General features: G+C 37.7%; 1 protein-coding gene across 1 annotated transcript in view; it reads right to left on the bottom strand.

Moving 5' to 3' along the window:
* Window positions 1-24712, bottom strand: part of BNC2 (basonuclin 2) — a 342980-nt gene that overhangs the window by 118129 nt on the left and 200139 nt on the right. The window contains exon 3 of the mRNA XM_052778116.1: window positions 12885-12987. Within this exon, the coding sequence (XP_052634076.1) occupies window positions 12885-12987 (103 nt within the window). The remainder of the gene's footprint in view (window positions 1-12884; window positions 12988-24712) is intronic.

Genomic DNA, 24712 nt, shown 5'->3' with positions numbered 1-24712 from the left:
AAAAACATGACTACGATGGGCCTAGCTATGTGCCTAAACTAAGAAGGCTCCCTTTTAACAGCCCAATTCAATTCTTAGCACTGCTCTGATAGTCTGATATTCTTTATGTCAGTGTGAGTAGAAAGCTGTTCACTGGTAGAGGAAGAAGAGATCTAATGAATTTTAAAAATTGCATACTTGCTGAATAATCAAAATTTTTGTGGAACAGCCTAAAAAGGCCCTTGTGTTTTACTGTAACAACATACAGCCAAGGGATATTTCTGTGGTGAATCCTAAATTTCAAGTTCTTGTTTCAGCAAATTTAACTATTAAAAAGGGGGGGCAAAAAAGGATTATAAAGTAGAAGACGTTACAGAAGATTGCCTTCAACATCCCCAAATTACTAACTGGATAATTAGTATAGGAATTAGGAAACTTTCACTGCTGTTTTTCTTACCTAGCTCTAAAGTATCAAGTATGCACCATAATCATTTAGATAATTTAGAATATTTCAGTTGGAAGGACCTACAACAATCATCTAGTCAAACTGCCTGACCACTTCAGGGCTGACCAACAGTTAAAGCATGTTATTAAGGGCATTGTCCAAATGCCTCTTAAACACATACGGGTTTGGCGCATTGACCACCTCTCTAGGAAGCCTGTTCCAGTGTTTGACCACCCTCTTGGTAAAGCCTGAACTCCCCATGTTGGCTTATCCACTCTTTACCTTCTTGAATAGTAAATGAAATCCCCCAGATTTTACAGAGACTCTGCTCAGTATAATCTGAATTGTAAAGAGAATTTTGAAATTAATACAATGTCAATCTTCACATTACAGCTTGCAGCATTCTTATTATGCAAAGTTCCAGCAAAAAACTTTGGACCTATTTATAAGAAATTGATGAACGAACTTCTATGTTCCGTTTGTGGGTTTGTTTTGCTTTTTTTTTTAAATGCAGTAAAATAGGGAGGGGAAATCTACTTCACCATTTATATTTTACTGGAGTATTGGGACCCTGTGTAATTCAAAGGAAATTAAGTACAAAAGATATATTAAAATAAGGCTCAAATACTTGTTCAATTTGTCAAAAGACAGAAAATAAAGACAAAATCTTTCATTTCATCTATACTGTGGCCAGTTCATAGGCTCAGCTATGCAAATTTACTCATCGACCTGAGACCCCTTCCTTCTCAACGTGCAGTGGACAAGGTCAACCAAATTAAAAGCCATGCTTCTGAGTGGATTCCATTTTCATTAAGCAAAAGAAATACAAGTATGCAGTGATGAGTTTTGTACTTTAGAAGCCTCATATTATTTTTTGAATAGCTACAATAAAAGCATGACATTTTGCCTTTACTGAATATAAAAGAATTTTAAATATCCTAGTTTAAATGCAATTGGAGTTGTAAATATACATACCTCTTGCTAATTTCCTGATCTAGATAAATATTTAGGTATCCTAGAGAGGGATGAAAAGGTCTAGTGAAACCCTTTCTCTCAGCTGATTTGCCTGGCTGTGTATCTCAGAATACCACAAAGAAGAGTCAGTAAGTGGCAATGTACAGGTCATTATGAATGTCATTCCATTTCAGTTTTAAATTTGAGCTCTGCAATAGTCCCACTGTAGATTTTCTTGCATGCTCTCTGGCCAGTTCTCTAACTTACCAAAGAAGAGGGACACAGTTGGAGTGCATACACACATACACATGACAATATAGAATTTTATAAACATCATCATTTTTCCAGATTACTAGGTTTGTTCAAGGGTCAACAGGAAAATGAAAATAAATTTTATATAGTCTGTGTCCAGACAATAACAGAGAGCTTTCCAGACCTTTTTTTAATCTAAATAACTGGGCCACTTTCTGCAGCAAGAGAAACTTAAATTGGCAGACAGATTAAATATACACCACCAACATAAAAAGATTCCATAATACTGTTGCAACAACAGCTTGTTGAGTATGGTAAAACAGATACCGTATTATTAATGGCAATGTGGAGCACTGTAGTTTGCTGTTGATTTTAGTGGTGAACATGAACAGCTTCACATTTTCAGACTTCCAAGATTTTCTTCTTTTCCATCAACCACAGAAAAAGAAGTAACAAATCCTTTCAAGAACAGAAGGTAGCTTATGAATGACTAAAATGCTGGAAGGACAGACAAACTACTGCAGTCATAAGAGGTGGTCTAAGCTAGCCTCCCTCAGGATGCAGATTTAATACCACCTGTAACATGGTGTAATGTGGTGTATTTTGTAGGTGGAAAAAACTGCTCCTCAAAAGTACCATGCTTAGAAGGTGACTAAGGACAAGAAAACTTGCCAGTGACTACTGAATGGCTCAAATATTTTCATGGTGTAGAAAATTATCCCATTCACCCCTGGCACAAGCGCATAGAGCATGGGACATTAACATTTATATGGGTGGGTGAACATCCTGAATCAGCCTGGGTATAAATTCCAGTTACAACATGGCATCCTTTGGTGATGTCCATTTCACTTCTGTCTTCATCCCTTTCACAATTTAATCCAGATAGATGAGAAATGTTCACTAAGACACTGTGGATTTCAAAAGATCATGGAAGGAGGGTAAGTAAAGCATACTCTGATTCATAGGCAAAATCAACTTTTCCTTCTGCCTTTTACTGTATTTAAAAGCTAATAATGGAAACCATTTGCCAAATGCATTTAGTGTCTGACAGAGGGACACATATGTGATCTTCTAATTTACAGCTTGCATGTACAGATGTTCACACTCAGTAAAAGGATTCTTAATAGCATTTTAAAATTAAACATGTGTTGATAATAGGTGTTTCAAACTCAAACAGCACAGCAACTAAACTGATAAATGTCTTCATGCCTCACCATGCCTCATGCTCTAACAACATTTTTATAACAGATCAAAAAAAACCCCCAGCACTTCAGTTGCATGTACACAAAATAAATGTTATTAAAAAAGTCTGAATGAAAACTTTCATTAATTTTTCTGTCTATGATCTGATTCCAAGTTGAAACATTTAGATTGCTACTAGGTTTATGTAGCCGAAAGCAGAACCACAGTTTGTTCACAGACGTTGCTTGCTGTCTGCAATTTTTTTTATCCCTTTGCAAAACTTTGAACCCCATCCAGCTTTGACACACTGCCTCTTCAGTTAATAACTATCAAGTTTCCCCTTGTCTCCTGTCTACTTTTCTTTGAGGCAATTGCGCACTCAGCACCCCGAGATAATAACACACATCTATAAGATAAAAGCAATGGCATTAATGTAATTGTCTGCCTTTCTCTCTTTAGCCTAATCTTTTTTTTTCTTCAGTTTTGACTGCCTCTGTGACACCTGTTTTTGTCTCCTCTGATCCTACGACAGCTTTTCCGCTGACAAGGTTTTTGCCTGACAGAGATTCTGCCAGACAAGAACATAATAAAATATGAAGAACTGCTTGTCAGAGTTTCTGCCAATGCTCACATGAAATAGGGGAAAAAAAAAAAAAATCTGACTCTTTTTTTAAAGGGGCCCTGTGCTGGTCGCTTTTGGCCTGTCAGGAAAACCGCCTCCCTCGCCAATTCCTGCAAGCCAAACAGGTGTTTTCTTTTATGTTTTCTTTCTATACAAAAACCTTTTTCTTTGATAGTAGAAAATACTATTACAGAGAAAAAAAGAAAGAACAAAAAAAACCCCAAATGCTTTCTCCTAAAAATGGTTAGACCTAACTTTGTGTAGTGACACCTCGTGAGCATGTTTTAAATTCAGAATTGACCCCTCAAATAAATAAATAAAATGGCAGGCTTTTTCTCCCTCCTCCTGGTTGATAGCTAATGTGTTCAAAGGAACAAGCTGTAGATGACCTTCATTCTGGACTACTAGGCACGTCCTGTGTGGGCATACTGCATGAATGAAGACACTTGACTATGGGGACCATGGTAGGGAAGATGAAACAGAGCCTGTTCTCTTCTGTGGGATTTGGACCTTGCAGTCTTCTCTGGATGCATTTGTGCCTATGGGAAGGAGGACTTCAGCACTGGTGATTACCCTGATGAAGAAATACATATAGATTCATTATGTGAGTGTCCCAACACACAGCTGCTTTTGTGTGTGTTGGTACCATTGGTCACCTCTGCTAGAGACAGCAACTATTGATCAGTCCATGATGTCATGGTGCTGAGTGTACCAACTGGCCTTCATTGTGCTGACCAGCCTCTCTGGAGATCTCAACCCTGCATTCTCAATGCATGGATCCAGGATCCCTACTAGAGCTCAGGCCTGGACCTTCATTCCCTACGTAAGGTACATTGTAGGTGTGCCTGTCTGTAGTCCTGTCTTCTGCCCTGTCTCTGGCCTCAGCTGCTTTTGTTCCTGACTGGAGTCCCTGGATGGACCCTTGACCTGACTCATTCCCTTGCCATGCCTGAGGTTGTCAATGGACCCAGTTACCAGCACCTGGTTCTGTCTACCGTGATCAGACCTCAAGTAACTGTGCCCATGGTGCAGGCATGGACAGTGCTGGAGTTGCCCTTAACTCCTGGCTCAGACCTCTTCGCCGGGCAGCTCTGCTTTTGCTGCTCCTTGACACATGGATTGACAGTGTCATTGTTGAAACTTACAATTTATAATGGAAGCCACTAAATTAATATATCTCTCTTTCTATTACCTTGATGAGTCATTCATCTTGGATCTTTTCTGTCTCTTGTCTCCAAAGCCAATGCCTCCTTCCTATCAGCCATTAACACCTTAAAAATATTCTCTCCCTTAATAATGGTGAGATAGGAGTTAATATGCATCTTAATGGTCCTAATACCATCTGGTTGACACACTATATACAGCGAGACAGAAGCACATTTGGGAGTCCTGGATTGTGGTCTGGATTTGGAGGATTTCCGTCTTAATCCAAATGCACCTTGAATTCCATTAACTGTGATTCACAGATTCACAGAAAGTCTGCGTTGGAAGGGGTTTCTGCAGATTGTCTGGTGCAATCTTCTATTGAAAGCAGGGCCTCAGATTAGGTTATCGCTGGCCCTGTCAAGCTGAGTCTTTGATATTTACAGTGGGCAAATTCCATCACTTCTCTAGGCAACCTATTCCATCTTTTATGCAGCCTTGAAAACTGTAATGAAAATGCAACAGGCACTGCCCACCTGTTAACATCATTCTGTTTGGATGAGTACTCTGTTGTAGAGGCATTTAACATAGGCAAGCCAAGACCATGGTGGTGTTTTAGTCTAGGGTGTAACTCTGGTTCAAGCCTATGAAATGTTCTCCCACATGTGCTAAATCACCTCAGTTTTCCCAGGAGAACCTGCTGTCCTAAAGTTGCTGACAGCTGAAGATGTTCAGACCCTGGGAAGACTGCTTCATATAGCTAGTTCTACCATTCATGAACATCAATCTTTTCCACCCCAATTCATGTACTGTGACCATTGCACAAAGCTCCTGTTAAATATACTTCAAAAAAATTGACTGTAATCAATTAGAATATCAGAGAAGTCTTTGAGACTAATGTTATATATTTCTTGTATTATCTTTTCTATTTCTAAAATCCAGATGGAAATAGGATAATAAAGTAACACTATTGTCTGCTAAATTAATCTGGGGCAAGTTTCCTCATAATACTACAGCTCAAATTGAAATTCTTCCTAGTATGCAAAAAAAACCCAAAACGTTTTTTCCATTGAATTTCACATTTGCAAAACAGAAAGCTGAGGCAAAGTTATCCATGGTATTATTGTTACTTTGTAATATCTGAAAGCAGTATGAATTTTTAATTCTTGCAGTCAAATCCCATTTTAACCTTATGAAGCTATATGGAATGGAGTGGTAGGGTTTGTTTCATTTAGAGCTCTTTCAATTTGTGTTCTGCTTAACCTAGTGAACTCTAGTTAATTAAGATGTTCCTATAAACAATTAAGCTTCTTGTAGGATCGTTAAGAAGATATAAAAATTTATGATGTAATAAAGTGTAATAAAATGATAAAGTGGTTAGCACATCACAGCAATTCATGTGCAGCAGCATAGGTGTTACAACAGACAAGTAAGCAGGTACTGTCACCTAAACATCCTGGAGAATTGTGGATGCATATTGCAGAAGTCCACCACTGCTGTCCCACAAATCCATTGGCAATTTGCACTCCCAGGTCCCACAGAATTTATCCTGCTCATCTGGGAATCAAGCAGCAAGCACCAGATACTCTTTTGCTCCTATCTGAAGCTACGCCACGTAGTGAACTTCCTATCACCACACGTAAGGGGGCAAGATCAAGGGTTTCACTGACTACCTTTCCAAAAAGCAGCCTCTGCTATGTCTGGAAAGAGGAGTTCCAAGTGCTAATTAAAAAATCATTGGTTTTATTGCCTTTGATCCATCTTGCACATAGCAAGTCTATTTTTTTCCTTACTGGATTCTCTCCTTAAGAAGAGAGGGTACGACATCATTGTCCAAGACATCTCCTAGCATTTTATCATATGGTATAGGGTGTACTAAATCAGGTGAAGCCTTCTCTGTAAAACGTAAATTCAATAATGACGGGCACCAAATAACAGTATCTTGCACTTTTGAAATACCTTTAGTCTCAACCTCTCTGGGCTTTTTATAGCTAGTAAAGGGAGATCATAGCTATAAAAGTGGCCTTATATGTATTTCAGAGTTGCCAGTGAGTATCTGATGGTATTAATGCCAGTTCTGTGAGACTACAAAGTGTGATTAGTAAATTAAAAGTTTTTCAGACAATAAAACGTTCACAATGAGAAAGGGTTTCACTTTGAGATGTGAATATAGCCCAAGCCAGCAGAAAAGGGCAGTATGCTTCTGAATAGGTCATGGTCTGTTTAGGGCTTAGCAGACACTGGAGCACTCCTTAGATGACTGCTTAATGTCTGGTCAGGGATAATCTCACCTGACCACATCCAAGGGACATTGGAATATTCAAAGCCAGGCCTGTCAGCCAATAAAGTCAGGGAGAGGGAGAAAGGTCTAACCTCTTCCTGATTGTGTTAAGATGTCCTGGGAATGGCAGGGAAGAAGAGAAAAAAGATTTTAATCTGAATGGACCCTCAGGGAAATCCAAGGAGGTATGAGTGTGAACATATGTAAGTTAGAGCCTGTGGGTTTCCCCCAGGGAAAACCTTACTCAACACCTGAGGATGTCAAATTTGCATGAGGACTAAACCCTTGGCCATATGGTTATGTAAGTATCAGCTGAATACAAGGATGGAAAAGGAAGACTTTTTATTTGATCTTGGGGCAACTAAGCATTATTTCCTTTCCGTCACTTGTGTCTTATAAACCTTTGAAACAATATTATTTGTCTGGGAGGCCCTAATGCTTGGATACTCTCATTAGCTTTTACCTCAGCTTGACTTGCATTAAGGGTGATCTCAAGAGTAACCCAAAGCAAACACTACATCACATCATTCCTACCAATGTGGCAGTCTTTAAAACCAGATACTGGGTCAGAGTACCCACAAGATAACAGAGTGCATCTTCTCTGTGCTGCATTGGCCACTTTGGGAACTGCTGCTGAAGAGAAGAAAAAAGGGATGTCATAGGCAGAAGGAGGGATTTTAAAAAATATTTACCAGTAATGAATGTTAATCAGGTAAAGTTCCTGGAAGCAACTGAGTAATGAAAAAATATGCCCCAGCCTTCAGGGTCAAAAGGAAGTTGTAACAGATGGATTTAAATGATTTTGTCAGTAGAAGACAGGAAAAGCCAGACTAGATATAAAATAGTTTTACTTTAAAAGTCATGAAGAGCTAGCCTTTGTTATCAATGAATTGTACATAATTTGCTAAAAATCTGTGTAAAAACAAAAAAAAAGGAAATTGATGCTGTTGTCATTTTAAAGCATTTTAAAGAATTAAATAAACTGAATAGCAGGAAACAAGTATGTTCAGTATGCTAAAATTGTGATTATTTTTTATATCCTATGGAATAATACAAAACCAACCCAATTACTTTACCAGAAAACCATAATGATAGGATTACAATTCTCCTTTCCTTTTTTAGTATTTATTCTCTACTATGGCAGTTCTGCCAGCTTTTAGAGAGACTCCAAGATTTGTGACGTGTTTTTGTTTTGTTTTGTTTTGTTAGAGATGATCTTTCACTTTGCAAACCTGGATTTCTTTCACTTAACAGCTTTGGACTGAGACAAATATAGGAACCCTGCTGATTTTTATTTCAACATAACACTCCTCTTCCTTCTCGCCTCATTCCCATGCAGCTCACATTTAAAATCTAAACCTTCTTCCTGGACCAAGTCTTTTCAGCAACTTCAGGGTAAGGGAGAGATCCAATTTCTAAAATTTCCACAGCATTCTTCTTTTGTTTATTATTTATTTATTTACACCTGTCCTTCCTTTCTTTTGTTCTCACTTCGAGTTTCTTTTACCTGACAATTTCATGAACTACCATGTAGAAATTCATAAAATTCAACCATTCTGAATGAAGAAGTCACAATCATGTCATGCATCTGACTTTATAACAGAGCATTCTCCATTTTCTAGTGGAGGTTGTTGTTTTCATTGTTAGTCTCACTTACAGCAAGCTAGTACATGCATTAGATAAATACCGGCAGCAGAAAACTTCCTTCACAAAATGAAAGTGTAACCCACATGACAAGTCTCTGAGCATGAGTACTCACTGGATGGCAGCTTTTAAACTGAAAAAGAGTAATGGATTTGCCCTATGTGCCAAAATCACCTATTTAATGTAATTTTCATTAAAACCAAAAGGAACTTAATCTCAAAGTTACTAGAGAAAAGGCTTGGCCAAGTCTTGGACTGGAGATGGGGCTGTATGTGGCCTCATCATACCTCAGAGAGGTACTAAACCCTACTTGAATAAATAGCCCAGCCCCGAGCTGTGCCAGTTGGCATGATGCAGACGAAAAGACATCAAAGATCACTACAGGACTAAGGATCGGCTTTCTCTGAGAGACAAAAAAAGAAGGAAGACAGCAAAAGTGTTCACAGAATACTTCATTTCCTGGAGTAGATTGAACAGTGTGAAATTCAGCTAGTCCAAGAATGCACAGTATACCAAAACCATCTGAAAAACATGCTGCTGCTGTCCGAGTTTAACCAATGATCAGTGTGAAGGCAAGACAGAGAGATAGTATTTCTCATTTTCTGACTCTGAAACAAGGTGACAATGATTTCAGACAAACTTAATATTATTATACTGTGTTTTTTTAAATCACTGTAAAGTCTGAGATACTGGAACTAAAATAAATAATATGAATGTCATAAATTATAGCTTTAGTCCACTATGACATATGTCACCTTGGCACACCTTTTTAGAGCAAAACAGTTATGAGAGAGGGTAGGCTGCATTTCCCATTGATATGCATTGGGTCTTTTAATCTGTTGGACTACATATAATAAGAGTATTTCTGCTAGCAATATGGTAGTTGTCATTCTGACATCAATGACAAGCATACAAGGCAAAATGCAAACTCAATGAAATCAACATCTTTTTACTGCAGACTTGCTTAATTTCTTTCCTCATAAGCTAAGCTACTTCTGCTAGGGGAAGTGGGTGGCAAATAAAGTGGTTTTTTTCATTATTTCCAATAAAGTTTGAGTAAGTGATTTTTGTGCTAAAGCTAGTAAAATGTCATGACTGTCTTCATAGTATAGTATGTTACTTTTAATACAACAAAAATAGCAGGAGAAGAAACCAATTCATGCACTCAAGAAAGTAATAATTTTTTGTAGCCATCTTACTCCTACATTATTTAAAAGCCACAAAATAGCAATTGCCTATGTTAAAATAAATTCTCCTTTAAAAAAATCGACTATTAAGATTTTAATAAGATTTTATTTTTCACCATATGGACTATACAAAGTACCTTAACCATTAAAAAAAAAAAAATAGAAGGAAAAACATCTAACTGTTATCTGTTTGCCTGCTTGAGGCCTAGGAAATGGCTTATCCAATTTAAACCATTTATTTTTTGTTTTAGAAAATAAATCCCCACCCAAGCTGACAATATGAAAGCCAGGCTTCAGCTGAAAACAAATTAAAACAGGCTAGTTATCCAAATCCCTTAAAACATCCAGAGAGTCACACCAGCAATGACCCATTTTCCATTATGCACAGCAGTACTAGAAAATGCTGCTACACTCTCTGCAGCTTTTGGCTTCAGCCTTAAAAACACTGATGGTAGGATTACCACTGTAGCACAGGGGTGCAGGGTCAAAACTCGATAAGCTGAACTTTTGCCAACAGAAACATTTATCTTGCCACAGAATAATTTCTCTGATGAATCTGTTCATATATTGACAATCCCACTTTTGGCAACTCCAGACAGAAGAAAATTGAACTTGTAGGAAACCTTTCCTTTCAAGATGTGTACACCTCATTTTAGGTGAGTGAGGAAAAACATGAGAAAGATAATGGAAGCAGGAAAAAAGAAAACAGGCTAGCAGTTGTTAAGTGCAATAATACTGTGGTGGCTGTATGGCCTTTCTTCCTCACTCCAAAAATTCCAACATTTTAAATGGCAGTTATTAACATGAATTAACTCTGCACAGATTAGTCAAGTATACCATGAGAAGACTGCAGTTCTAAGCTATTTTTGATCTATTCAGTTAATTATGATTCTAGGTTATCAGAACTGAATAAGCAGGGTACTTCCTGTTGGAAACACCTATTCTTTGATAATTACATTCAGGAAAGCACTACATGATGTGTCAAGGAGCTGAGTTGAAATTCATTAATAAAAATCAGAAGGAAACCCTTTAATTAAAGCAGCAGGAAATACTATTTGCATTCAGGGAACAACTTCTGAAAGTACCGTGCTAACGGTTTAAAGAAAATCACTTCTGAACAGCAACCTGATTCAGTCATTTTGAAATCCAGGCGCTACAGTGAATTGATCAGTGTCCTGAACGCTGCCCTCACAATCCTGGAAAACAGCTAAGATCAAGAATTGAAGCAGATGCGTCATAGTCTCCAGGAAGTAATTTATAAGTCTGTGCTTTGAGTATGTATATGAAACATATAATTGACTTGTCTTGCTCTGCCATAAAATGTAAATACTCCAGACAAACGTACACAAAGTATACTTAAAAAAAAAAAAAAAATCAGAGCATTCTTCACTTGGTGCAGTAGTAAAACAAACACCTTCTAATAATATATAGCTGTATTAAGTTTTCTGTTTGGAATGTTAAGCACTCAGGTACAGGAGCAGGTGGTATATCCCTAATCATTAAATTCACCTTTCAACTTTCTGGATTTATAAAACAGGGACATTTCTACTATACATACTGTGGTAGTCTCAGATTACTGTCATATATTCTGATTTTGAATTCAACCACCTCACAGGGAAGAATTTATCAGGAAAATCTGATCACACTCTTCTAAGATGTACTGATTAAAAAGAAAATGCAGGATGCCCATATGCCAGAATCTAAGTGCTAGACTCCTAATTTCTATTACTCAACAGGAGGACACCCTGGAAAATAGCTAGACAAGTCTTCCCTATCTGTGGATCAGCAAAACCTCAGATGCTAATTCTACACAAACCTGAAGCGTGCCTGAACTATACTAATTTTGCGAGGTTTAGCGAACCTTCCAAGAAATGTGAGTCTGGTTATACTGTGACTGAAGATATCTTTCTGCGAATAAAGAGGAGTGAAAATAAGCTGTGTCCCTAGACAATTTAGTATATAATAAACCTGCAACCAGCTCGCAGATCGGTGGTGTTAGGGTATTTCTAGGCTGGCTGTATATATTACTATGCAGTGTCACAGGACTGCATGGTACCTGCATTCCTACTTTCCTTTCCATGTATGTGAATGTTTTAAAAACTTCTCTGGCAGTCTGTGCTGTTGAATTTGTTGAGCATTCACGCTTGCCATATATCAGCATACTCAGGCACAAATACACACAGACATGAACTAAATAGAGATCAAGTGCATCTTAGGAGGGAAGTACTAAGCTTCCACCCCAGGCGTCATCAAATTAAAACAAAATGTATAGAATATAACCCACTGAATGTCTGGCAGCAGTGGGGAATGGAGACTGTGCTTGCTTAGGTGCCAATAGCCTAGACCATGAGAAGAAATGTCCAACACTAATTTCTTCTGCAAACATAGTAATCTTTCTCTTTTTTTCCCTTTTTTTTCTTTTTCTTTTTTTTTTTTTTATTAAACCATTTTAGGTATTCTCCTTATTTGCCTTCTAATACAGTTGTATACAGCCCTTCTAATACAGCTGCATACAGCTCTCTCTCTCTCATGCATAGCTTAATCAAGACTGTCAAGAAAAAACCCCACTAAACACACAAAATAGTAAAGGATAAGTAAAATGGAAGGTCTACATATACTGATGCCTTTATACAGGATCTGGGCATTCTAATCCCTCCTTTCTTTCTTTAGCTACTTAAACATGGGAAGAGAGGTTCAATTCACAGATCATACATGCACACTTTTGTTGAGCCATATAGGATACACTCATTTCATTCCGACATCCAAGCTCTGGAAGTTTAACATTGGTATGTTTGAATTTCCATTAGGGTCAGTGACTTATTGCCTGATGCTTCTTTGCAATACAAACTCTGCTGTGCAACCATTCTATAAACTTTTTGCCTTTCTGCTAAGCCCTGCTAGAACTATATCATTTCCTGGAGGCTAGAATATTCTTTTGAGCTGTACACAAGCTGTTGAACTCCAGTGGCACTTGAAACTATTGCCAGAATAATAGACCCTCACTTTTTCATCCTAGAAATTGCTGTAAAAAACCCATGTGCATGCATACATGTGCACAAACCCAGAATGCATGCACATGCATGTACAGACAAATAGATATCACCACTGTCTGTATCACTCCAGCTCTAAGTATTTAAAGATACTGGGAAAGACGGACAGAATAGAGAAGACAAGCCAGGAACAGACATTTCTTACCATGTGCCACCCAGCCATGTTTACACTGATCACAGGTTCTCAGGTTTATCTTCCCTGGCTGAAAACATTCACATGTGCAATTTACCAGTGTACAGCGGATAGCCTGGAAAAAGAAACAGAAAAAATATATTAATGTCTTTCTTCCTTCTTGTAAAAATTTGTTGTGAGGGCTAGAAGGGTATTAACTATACAGCAAAAACTAGCCTTCTAACATTCAAAGCATTGCTCATTCTTTTAAGTAGAGATTAATTTTCTTTCAAAAACACATATCAGTACCCCTGAGCAATGACAACCAAAATGCTTATTCAATAATAACATAGTCTGTTGTCCCATGGAGATGAATACATTCCTAAAGTCTTTAAAAGAATTGCTCTATTTCTTTTAGGAAAAAAAAGTGGTAGGATGAGGACTCTGTAGGTGTTCCACAAATTTCCTGGTTTTGCATCAAGTATCTGAAGGAAAATGTCACTAGTGATGTCTTACCGTAGCAGCATATCAGCTTGATTAAAACCAAGAGTAAAATGAGGAAACAAAAACATACAAAAAGGAAAACTACAGATCTCTACTTACACCTCATCTCCCTTTTAAAAATTTTTTTCAAAAATTACACAGGTTTACTTTGACAGGGGCTATCTACATCCACAGAAAAGTGAATATAAATTGAATAAGACTCTTTTTAATGTGTAACAGACATATGTTTTTAAATAGTTTAGAAGATGACCTGTGCACTTCAAACTGCTACTAATAAATTTATGGCATGCATTTAGAAGTAATTTGCATGGAGATTTCTGAGACAGAGAGGCTTATTCTGATCATTCACAGATTAACAATCTACTGTAACTACCAGAGCTGCCAGGAAAAGATACCTCTATAGATTTAGATGCAATCAATGATAACTTGGGGGCTAAGGTGGGGGAAGGGTGCTTGGTACCTATGGCCACTGAGATACTGAAGCATTATGAAGGCTCTTGCCTTTTCCAAATAACTAACACCCCCCTACACACACTCTTCCCATACCAAAAAAGAATTACCTTAACTATACGGACTCAAAGAAAATTACATTCAACTTCAGCTTGGCCAAGGTAAACTCCTTGGTTGCTGACAATGAAAAAGATTCAGAGTTATTTTAAACGTTTTATCTCTTTACTCATTTATCTGCATCACACAGCAATTTAAAGCCATTTATGGTTCATGGATCCACTTAAAATCTGTACTTCTCTGCCAAATTTGTGGTACAAGAGTCCTTCTCCCTCCTATCCTATCTGTTCTTTTACTATCTTTTACTCTCAAAAATCTAGTGGGGAAAAAAATATCCTGCTCTATTATGCCTGACACTTCAGGGCCTCAGTCCCAATGTCACCTGTCCAATTACTCATTAGGTAGGTTATAAAACACTGCTGTATGTATGCGTGATTAAAAGAATTAGTAATATGAAATATAAGGGTACCAAAGAAGTGCTGACTGTGCAAGAATAATATATGTGTTTGTAGGTTATGAGAAAAAAATTCTCCTGAAAGGTCCTGTTTCATGTTCAATAGTTTATTGACTCAGTAATATATCAGGTCTCCACTGGTCAGTAATGGTGTTCTTTCTCTAATATGTTCATTAATTAATGAACTCAGTAATTAATTGTACTGCAAGAAGAATGGCTTACAAAATGGTAATCTTATTTTATCATAAAAGGCTTTCTTACATTCACCGCCTTTTTTTAATCTCTGCACCAATGTGACACAAATTTGTTATACTTTATATTATCTTGTCCTGTTCATGTGTCACTTACAGTATGTATAATAGGAGCAATACAGCGTATGTACACATACTAGATGAAACAGTGTTCTTTGGTAGAGTTGCTTTATTAAGGCTCATCAGCATTTCTATTACAACCCTACCTATTTTGGCCTAGAGGTTAACAGGTTGCCTGTAAAAATTGGATTCAGCTTGAACCTGAAATACAATGTTTCAGCCTAAGAGTGAATTTTATTGCACACATTCAAAAATGATCCATTTAGCCGTTATAAATTCTAAGATGGGGGGGGTGGAGTTTAGAGGTTTCATGTTTTTTTCCTCTTCCCTGAGTTAAAAAGTGTCTTGATGGTGTAAAGTGTTGAAGGAGATTAACTACTCAGTAAGATTTCTGTATTTTATACGTACCCCCCAAAAAATTCACACAAACGTTTCAGAAACCTGAAAATGTCAGCTTGTTCCTCAAATAACTAAATCTGAAAAGTCTTCAAAAAGATCTATGCATTTTTATAAAGTAATATGGATTGGCATGAGAAAGTCCAAAGATAAGTAGCATGGCCAAAACATTCAGCCTGGTCTTACTTGGCAGCTTTTTCTGCAAATGGTACGTTGATTCCAGGTTGTGATCTGGTTTCAGTAGTTTTCCATCCCATCACTCAGAATCCCATGCATATTTCTGGGTAATGAGGATAACCCCTCATCTGCAAGATGATCATTTGGGACTGGAAAAACTCATATTCTAGTTCACATTCTAGCATGATCTTGGCCAAATTACTTTGTTAGCCTGATGCCTACATTCCCTAAACAATTACCAGACACAATGATAGTAAAGTGTTGTTCTCAGGGTAAAGGCAACATAAATTGTTAGGCACTGTATAGTGATGGAGGCTATTGAAAATCTCAAGTAGAATTTAGTCTTTATTTCAAAGATTCATTTTTCACTTTACTCAGTTAATCCAGAATTATTGTTAACTACCTCAGATCACTACAATATCCAACATGAAACCAGCATAACTTGGTAGAGAGAATATTCAAGATGCCAGGAATAGTGTGTGTTCCTACACACACAGATGGAACATCAACATTCATTAACATGAAAGAAAGCATTGTCTTTAAAGACCTTCACAATGCAACCAACATATGTACTGAGCCTTGCAAGGATATGCATTTGAATTATTAAAAGTATCTTTCTACTGGTTTTCAATAGCATTTAACTGAGGCATACAAGTCACTGACAGTTTGTGCAACAGGCTCAGGAAGGACCCAGAACAGCAGGAGATGAATGTGGTTGTCCTGGTTTCAGCTGGGATAGAGTTAACTGTCTTCCTAGTAGCTGGTACAGTGCTATGTTTTGAGTTCAGTATGCGAAGAATGTTGATAACACTGATGTCTTCAGTTGTTGCTCAGTAGTGTTTAGACTAAAGTCAAGGATTTTTCAGCTTCTCATGCCCAGCCAGTGAGAAAGCTGGAGGGGCACAAGAAGTTGGCACAGGACACAGCCAGGGCACCTGACCCAAACTGGCCAACGGTGTATTCCATACATGTATTCCATGGGACGTCACGTCTAGTTTAGGAACTGGGGAGTGGGGGTGGGGAATTGCCACTCGGGGACTAGCTGGGTGTCGGTCGGCAGGTGGTGAGCAATTGCACTGCGCATCATTTGTACATTCCAATCCTTTTATTATTGCTGTTGTCATTTTATTAGTGTTATCATTATCGTTATTAGCTGCTGCTTTTCTGTTCTATTAAACCGTTCTTATCTCAACCCATGACTTTTACTTCTTTTCCTGATTTTCTCCCCCATCCCACTGGGGGGGGGGGGGGGTGAGTGAGCGGCTGTGTGGTGCTTAGCTGCTGGCTGGGGTTAAACCACGACAGTGGCGTAGATTCACCTAAGAATCCAAAGCTTTAATGCAGCCGCTCCATTCCCCAGCAGCAGGATTACAAGGTACAGAGAGAATAGAAGTACACTAGCTGGTGCACTTGTAGGTAGCAGTGTGGATTCATGTAACTGTGGTTGGACATCTGTTACTGCTTAATTTGAAAGGGGTGGGGTGGAGAGTAGGCATAATAAAAAGATCCTGGGTGAGTTTGCAGCAGCCAAATATTGTAGCCATTGTTCAAACCTGTTAAAAGTAGGTATAAAAATCCAAGGGTGTAGCAATGCTAAACTGCTGTAGAAAATGCTTCTGAAAGAGTACTGCTCGGCATTCCAGAAGTCATGCGCTGTAATTCTGCCTTCGCAACATATTGCTAGAAAGTTTACGTAATGTGACTCTGTGTACTATTCTATTTTGTAGGGAAAGAAACAGAAATTTTTCTTGACTAAGGTTTTCCTCAGAACCTCCTCCAAGACAGACAGAAAGAAAACAGAAGGAAAGGAAAAGAAACCAATGACCTTGCATAGCAAGACGAACAGTAAAATCAGCAAATACAGGCTCCCCCTGGACCAGCTGATAGGCAACCAGGTATTTAGATGACAACTTGCAGGTTAAGGCCCTTAAATAAGCAACAAAACATGGTTTTCTGCAGCTTCGTGAAAAGTGCCATTATGTTCTACCACATCAATGGTCTGCAGATAACAGGAGTTCTCAGGCATTTTTACACATCCCTTCCACTGAGTTCCTAACATAACGCTCCCCACATTTTTACCAAAATTACAGTGGCCCTTGAGGACCTGTGGAGGAAATAGACTGGATTTCAGTAGAATCATTTTAAATAGTTTACGCAACTAATTCCTCAAATCCTAAAGCAGTGCTATTAAGGTTTAAAAACAAAACACACATATACTAGAATAAATTAATGGTTTTATAATTGACACCAAAACATTCAGAAATATCTTGCTGTTTTCTTTGAGATCTTCCTCCTGTAGAGTGTAATGCAGAAAGAAGGGAACTTTGCCTAGTATTAAAGCATGTGGTCTAGTACACCTACGCATAAGTTTGTATGGCTAACATTAAAAGATGTTAGACCTGACTTCTGTGGGTTTCCCCCAGACCAAGCATATTCATTTAACATAGTTTGGGTGATTTAATTATATCTAACAACTAAATATTATTCACATATTAATAGGAACAGCCTATAGCAGTAATGGAAAATCAATCTGTCTGGCTGTTTTGCAGAGCTTCCAAGAGACAAGAAGCAATAACCCATCATCATGAAAGGGATCACAGTATGTGAGGAGGAGAACACATAAAGAAGAGGTATGATTCCTCCTGTAGAGTTCTTACAAGTGACCACAAAAGATGGAGGCAGTTTAAAATGATGCAACATTCTGGAGAGAGAAGTAAGTTTTGCAACTTCCTTTATCCTGAATTTTAATACTCATTCTAACAAAAATTCTTAATGTAACTTGTGATGAGGCTCCAAGAGTGCTGTGAGGTTAAATAGCGTCTTACTGAAGTCTCAGCTCCATTCTTCTATGCGGTAGGCAGTGTTAACAGAGCCTTGCTCTTACTGTCCTTGGCTTATCTTTCTCATCTACAAAAAGAAATGCCGCCTATCAAGCCATCAATGATATAAGGGATCACTGTGCACCTGAATACATTACAGACTCAACGATACCCACTCTCTTTGCATGGAAGTTCCACCTACCTGTCTAAAGCATCTACCACACATTTATCCTACAGAGCTCACATAATCTTAATCCACTGTTACCAATCACAGGAGCATGAGGCTTGAGGATGATTTGGTCTAGTGTTTGTGAAATCTTTTCAGTGAGACTTCAAACCAGCAAAATGGTGCATAAGTGCCATTCCTTACAGCTGGATTAAAATCAGTAAGACCCTGTGTGAGTATGCGCTCTGCACAAATATATTAGTTAGTGAGGCTGCCAGGGTTTTTAAACATGCACATATACACATATGTATACTTAAAATTTAGATTTTGCATAATGTGGTAATTCACAAGTTCTATGCATTATAGTAATAAGGGCAAGAACATTCCATATTTAATTGACAGAAAAAATTATATTGTTCATGATTTTAAAAACAATAAAAAGTTCTCGTGGTGTATGTCAATAAATGAAATATTTGGGTAAAATGATGGGAAGTATTGCAAAAGTAAAAGCAAAATGCCCTTTTTGCAGCTTATCACTCAACTTTAAGAAAAACCCAAACCCAACACGTTAAATACAATCTAATCTTCCCACTGTCAAACAGTTTTAATTCCATATTATAAATACCAAATACCTAATTTTGAATTAGTATTTTATTGAAAGTAAGTAACACTGCCATGGGGAGAATAATTTAAAGCCATACAGTAGTTGGTCTCAAGACATGATGGCACATTGAGATAATCAAAGTTAATGAGCAAGAGGTTGATGAGAAACGCAGAGATCCACTCTTATGTTGCTGTATGTCGACTCATGCCAAAAAAAAGATATGAAGCAGCAGACAGCAGCTAAGTCTTGCAAGTGTTCCAGCATTTTTTTAACGGAAAGTCTTCTCTGCCATTAAGTTCTTCTTACTGTTTCTTGGTTATAAAGTGAAGACGACAAAATCGGTCTATATAAATCAACACTATTGCTCAGTGCAGGATTGTACCACACTACAGTTTTAGGCTGGTTTTTTTTGTTTCTTTCTTTTTCAGAGCACATATTATATGCTCTGCAAACAGCTCTTAGAAAATCTGTCACTTCTCTTCTTTACTACTTCAGGAATCCCAATAATTTTTTTTCTCTCTTGGCAATTTATTTATTTAAAAGACCACAGCATAAATTCTGCTGTGTAAATAGCAAAAAGATCCCAATGAAATTATACTATTTTTAATAGCTGGCAAATCAGGAGTACAACAGAATTTGTTTTAAATTAACACCAAAAGGAGGACCATTTGCATATCGACAGTTAGGAAATGCACAATGTGACCTGCCTATGGTAAGCTTGGTATTACAGGGAATTGTTGTGGTTTAACCCCAGCCAGCAACTAAGCACCACACAGCCGCTCACTCACTCCCCCCTGGTGGGATAGGGGAGAGAATCAGAAGGGTAAAAGTAAGAAGACTCGTGGGTTGAGATAAAGACAGATCTCTCCCATTCAGAGATACCCAAGCATCTTCCGAGTTGTTCACTGCATTGCAGCATTTTATTAGCAATTTCACATGACACTATATTAGTATTTTTTCTTATTTGTATTTATTTTCAGTAATACAATTTGAAAGGTACTAATATTGTTATATTTCTCTGTGGCATTCAAGAAAACAGTTACTAATACAATATGAAGGGAAGGATGCTAACAAGAGAGAAAGCTGTTAATAGGATAAAACAGCTTTTCCTGGAGTAAGGACAACTTAGCCTTTAAGCATTTTAGAAAACCATTTTCAACTCTTCTTGAGAAAGAGCTGGTAAATGAATGGGGAAAAAGAAAAGAACGAAAAATAATAAAATGTCATTTGTAATGTTGCATTTAAGTTAGGAGTCACTCTTCAATTCTACCTTAGATACTTCCAAAAGTGGAAACCTGTGTCAAGGAATGCTACATAGACTTTTCTAGAGAAAACAAATATAACACAGAATAGCTTTGTTATTTTCCAGGAACTTTTTGTAGGCCATGTTCATCCTGATTCTACACACTCAACTCACAGTGCTGCCAACAGGATATTCTACAAAGACTGTAGGTATGATATCACCCTATGTTTCTAAAGCATGTAAAACTAGCCTGAGGTTCCCAAGCAACAAAGGCAAAGTTGTTTGCACTGAAAAAATTAAGACTGACAAGTGCTTTGCTTAAAATTTGAAGAACATGGTTGATTTAAGAATGAGATTACCTGTGCCTGAGAGCATGTTAGCAAATGCAGACATTTGTTCTTAGAGATGAAAAACAGACACATGTTATGAAACCAACACTGTCAGTCATTGGAGTTCAGCCATGCACTTTTGTCAAGGCAATGACCAGTGCCGGATAGGCACCCAACAATGCAGATGGGCTCACCTGCAAAAAGCCTCACATACCCTCCTCTACCCATGACTCTTCTAGAGATTAGCATTGCTAACTCCACCCAGCTCCTCACCTCAAGTAAGCACAACTATGGTCTCCTTTAGAGAGGCAAGTTGCTTCCACTGGTTTTATGGCCCTGCTGACCCTGGACCAATAACTTACTCCACTTGAAGTACTGCATCCAGCTCTGGAGTCCTCAGTACAAAACAGACATGGACCAGGGTCCAGAGGAGGGCCACAAAAAAGATCAGAGGGATGGAACACCTCTCCTATGAGAACAGACTGAGAGAGAGTTGGGGTTGTTCAGCCTGGAGAAGACCTTATTGCAGCCTTTCAGTACTTAAAGGGGACTTATAAGAAAGATGGGGACAGACTTTTTAGCAGGGCCTGTTGTGATAGGACAAGGGGCAATGGTTTTAAACTAAAAGAGGGTAGCTTTAGACTAGATAAAAGGAAGACATTTTTTGCAGTCAGGGTGGTGAAACATTGGAACAGGTTGCCCAGAGAGGTGGTAGATGGTTCAAGGTCAGGTTGAACAGGGCTCTGAGCAACTTAATCTAGTTGAAGATGTCTCTGCTCATGGCAGGGCAGTTGGACTAGATGGCCTTTGGAGGTCCCTTCCAACCCACACTATTCTATGATTCTATGGTTATGTTTCTGAACTGGACAAGTGGATGGTTTACTATTTCTATACCATTCCTGCACACAACATTATTGCTTTTATATGAAAAAGGAAAAACGTTTCCCAAACTGAAAAACTCTATTTAGCCATTGCTAGTAAAAGTATAACTATTTTTCTTTCTATAAACCTTACTGGCACCTCTGCAGGGAAAAGAAAAAAAAAATCTTTGCTGGCAACTATAGAAGATAAAGTATACTGAGATTCCCATACTGTGCTATCAGCCTTGCTATTCACAACAGAATTCTACTTCCTTACAGCAAATGTTTTCAGAAGAAAGTATGTAAACCAATAACATTTGAAACTTGTGATGATGTTACCGCTTTCCGGATTTTAAATGATGGGGTTTCAGTTTGGCCAAAAAAATACAGGGATTTAGACTGCACTGTACTGCATTTTAGCTAGTGAAGGTAAATATGAGTTCTATTGAAGTTACATGAAAAAGTTATAATGAAAGATTTTAATTTTTTGAAAGTAAGTGCAATGAATTAAAATTTATTAGAAAAGTTTGAGTATTTTCTAAAAGGAAAATTATCTTTTCTATCTCATCAAGATCAACACTGTCCTATGTACCATGTTTTTAAGGTATAACTTAAAGCAATAATTTCTTATTTAGAGACCCAATCCTGCACTGTTCTTTCAGTGGCCAACTCTGTCAGCCACAAAACTGATACTGTAAGCAAGTAAGAACAAGCAAGCGACATCTTTTTTTTTTTTCTTTCCACCAAAATCCCAGATTAACAGGTGAAAATTTTTATCTTCATTAGATAATGCTGTTCACTAAACATGGATTTCTTTTATTCATGTATCTTTTAAATTTTGCTTCTTCAACACTTCCTGAAAACAAAGCCATGGATTTTTTGCACAAAGGTTTGCTAACGTGTGCTCTATCCCTTCAGCTTATGTACGAAAAAGAAGAATTTCAGTAACTGTGAAATAGATAAAATGTTTTTCCTTGGCCAGAATGGAGCATGATTACATATGGGGGGGGGGGGGGGGGGGGGGAGAAAAAAAATGTTATTGGTTTTCTCAGAAGGATTTTCTTTTATACATAGCTTTATCCTATAATTTCGTCCCTGTTGGGCACACTGCCTAAATTTAAACACAAACAGTCAAGCAATGAAGAAACATTACCACATTTACTGTGAACAAAAACTCCCAGTTGTACAGTGAAATTTTAATACATTTCAACTTATCTCTTTTACTAATGGGGTGAGTACAAACCCTGCAGGAATTCGCTCTGCAAACTGGTAATTACAGTAGACTTACTTTTTTATAATGCATATGTATAGTCAGACACAAGAACCATAGCTGCCCTTTTGATGTAGGTTACAATAGGAATGTTTAAAAAAAATTATGAAAATCTACAGCAATTCTAAAGGAATGCATTATTTCATGGGAAGTTGTCCTTTAGCTATACTCAAGAACACAAATATACATAATACAATATAATATACATATATTTATTTGCTTTTATAAACTGAGGCACAAGCTTTATCAGCCTGTTCTTTTTATTCAAGTGGGTTGTTTTTTTTCCCAATGTACAGAATAAATCTGCCCCTACTGGTACAAAGCTGGAGTTTCTATCCTACAATATCATGTATGAGCTCAGAAAAAGATTTTTGTTCTCCCGGGCCTCTTCCTTTGCACAACCTTCAAATTTAAATAGTTTTGATCTTCAAATTTATGTCTCATTAAATCATTATAACACATATTTAAAAGCACTATTTCAATTGCATAGATTTACAACATACAATGTCCAACTCAGCTAAGATAGGACATGCTGTGTCTGGTAGAACACGTTTGAAGTGTACACAAAGATTTGATTTAATCCAAGGGGGTGTGAAATCAAAGTAGGATCTACTGCCACTGTCATACATAGGGACAATATTTATCTTTAATATATATAATAATGACAAGACAGAGCTATATGTTAACTAAAAGAACAAAGTACAAGACAAGTAAGGGCCTGCAAAAATATACATATTTCCAGGTCTTTTATAGTCTACACCATTTTTTTTTGATGCCTATCAACCATACCACTTGATTCTGCAAATACTTGCATCCGCATTGTTTACATATACTCATATTCATACTCTTCTCTGTAAAGGTAGAAAAAATTCTTCTCACACAATTCAATAAATAATTAAATCATTGCATCCTCTAAGGACAACACACAGAAAATCATATCAGAATTCCAGTTTCTGAAGTTCCTGTAAACCGGCACATCTTCAAAATTGCCAGAAGAGCAAGCCAGGTATTTAGCAATTAATTTTAAAACTGATTTGTCAATACAGGTTACACTTACCTAGCATCTCTTTGAGCCAAATGCTGCATATTCACCAGTTTGCAACACCCAGCCCAGTAGAAAAAAAATCTGCCTGTCTCTGTTTAGCAGCTCTTGTGTGTTATGTTAGTTGGACAGTAACATGAAACATTTGCAAGTTTCTCTTACTATGGAACAGCATGTTCACAGCTCAAAACAGTCACAGGTGAAGTCACTAGACCCCCAGGCTTCATCCTCGAAGCAGATAAAGTTGATAATACAGGGAAACGGTGTGAGTCAGTGTCACCGACTACTTGCAATCACCAATGGGGAATCAACGGCCGAACAAAAACTGTAAACAGAGTGATGGGGAAGGTCTCTCTTGTAAGACCTTGAAACATGCTTTCCATGGAGGCATTATCAGAACCTTGAAATTTTACTTAAGTTTTAAAGTTTCATTGCTCTTACTGCTGGGCACTAGCTCTAGCTCTCTCACAGATGTAACCCTCTTCTCCAGAGATGATTGCTTTTAGCAATGAAATTATTCTTTCATTAAAAAGTGAGTTGTTAATGACTGTGGAATCACTTCTTCACTTTTTTTTTAGCAAAAGAAATCTGGTCTTGACTAAATTTGAAGAGACTCCTCATTCAGAATAAGGGATTTAGTTTGGTACAATGTGAGCATCAGACTGAGGAAGGGTGCTACACTAGGATTACTAACAAAAGGCACTGCGCTTAAGCCATGTGTGTATGGTAAGTATTTCACTCATTCCTATGAGAAAGTGAAATCTACAAAATGCTAGAAGGAAAAAGGGAGAGAAATATGTGTGCCAGCAGGTCTACGAGTGTAAACATTCCTCACAGTAACAAAATTCATTTTCACAGGATAGAAGATAAATGCTGTATCATTTATGGCTCTGGCTGATGCAATACTTAGGATGTGCTTAGTCAGCAAGTCTCTGTTGAAAGCATATGGAAGGTAACACAAACTCATCCTCTGAAATTACCTTCACCACTGTGCATCATAATTAAGGTAACAACCTTGTCGCAGTGGTTTCTGCCTGTCTGAGGGTGGGAAGAAGAGATATGGAGAAGCCAAGCATGAACTTCCCAATGCATATACTGTGCTAATACTTCACTGAATTTCTAGATTTCAGAACCAGTGTGGGGATAAACAAGAGAAAATATATCCCAGACTAAGACTCT

The sequence above is a fragment of the Harpia harpyja genome, chromosome Z (genome assembly GCF_026419915.1).
Source record: "Harpia harpyja isolate bHarHar1 chromosome Z, bHarHar1 primary haplotype, whole genome shotgun sequence".
Taxonomy (NCBI): Eukaryota; Metazoa; Chordata; class Aves; order Accipitriformes; family Accipitridae; genus Harpia; species Harpia harpyja.
Note: the sequence above shows the minus strand (reverse complement) of the source record. Positions and strands in the feature narration are given on the sequence as shown.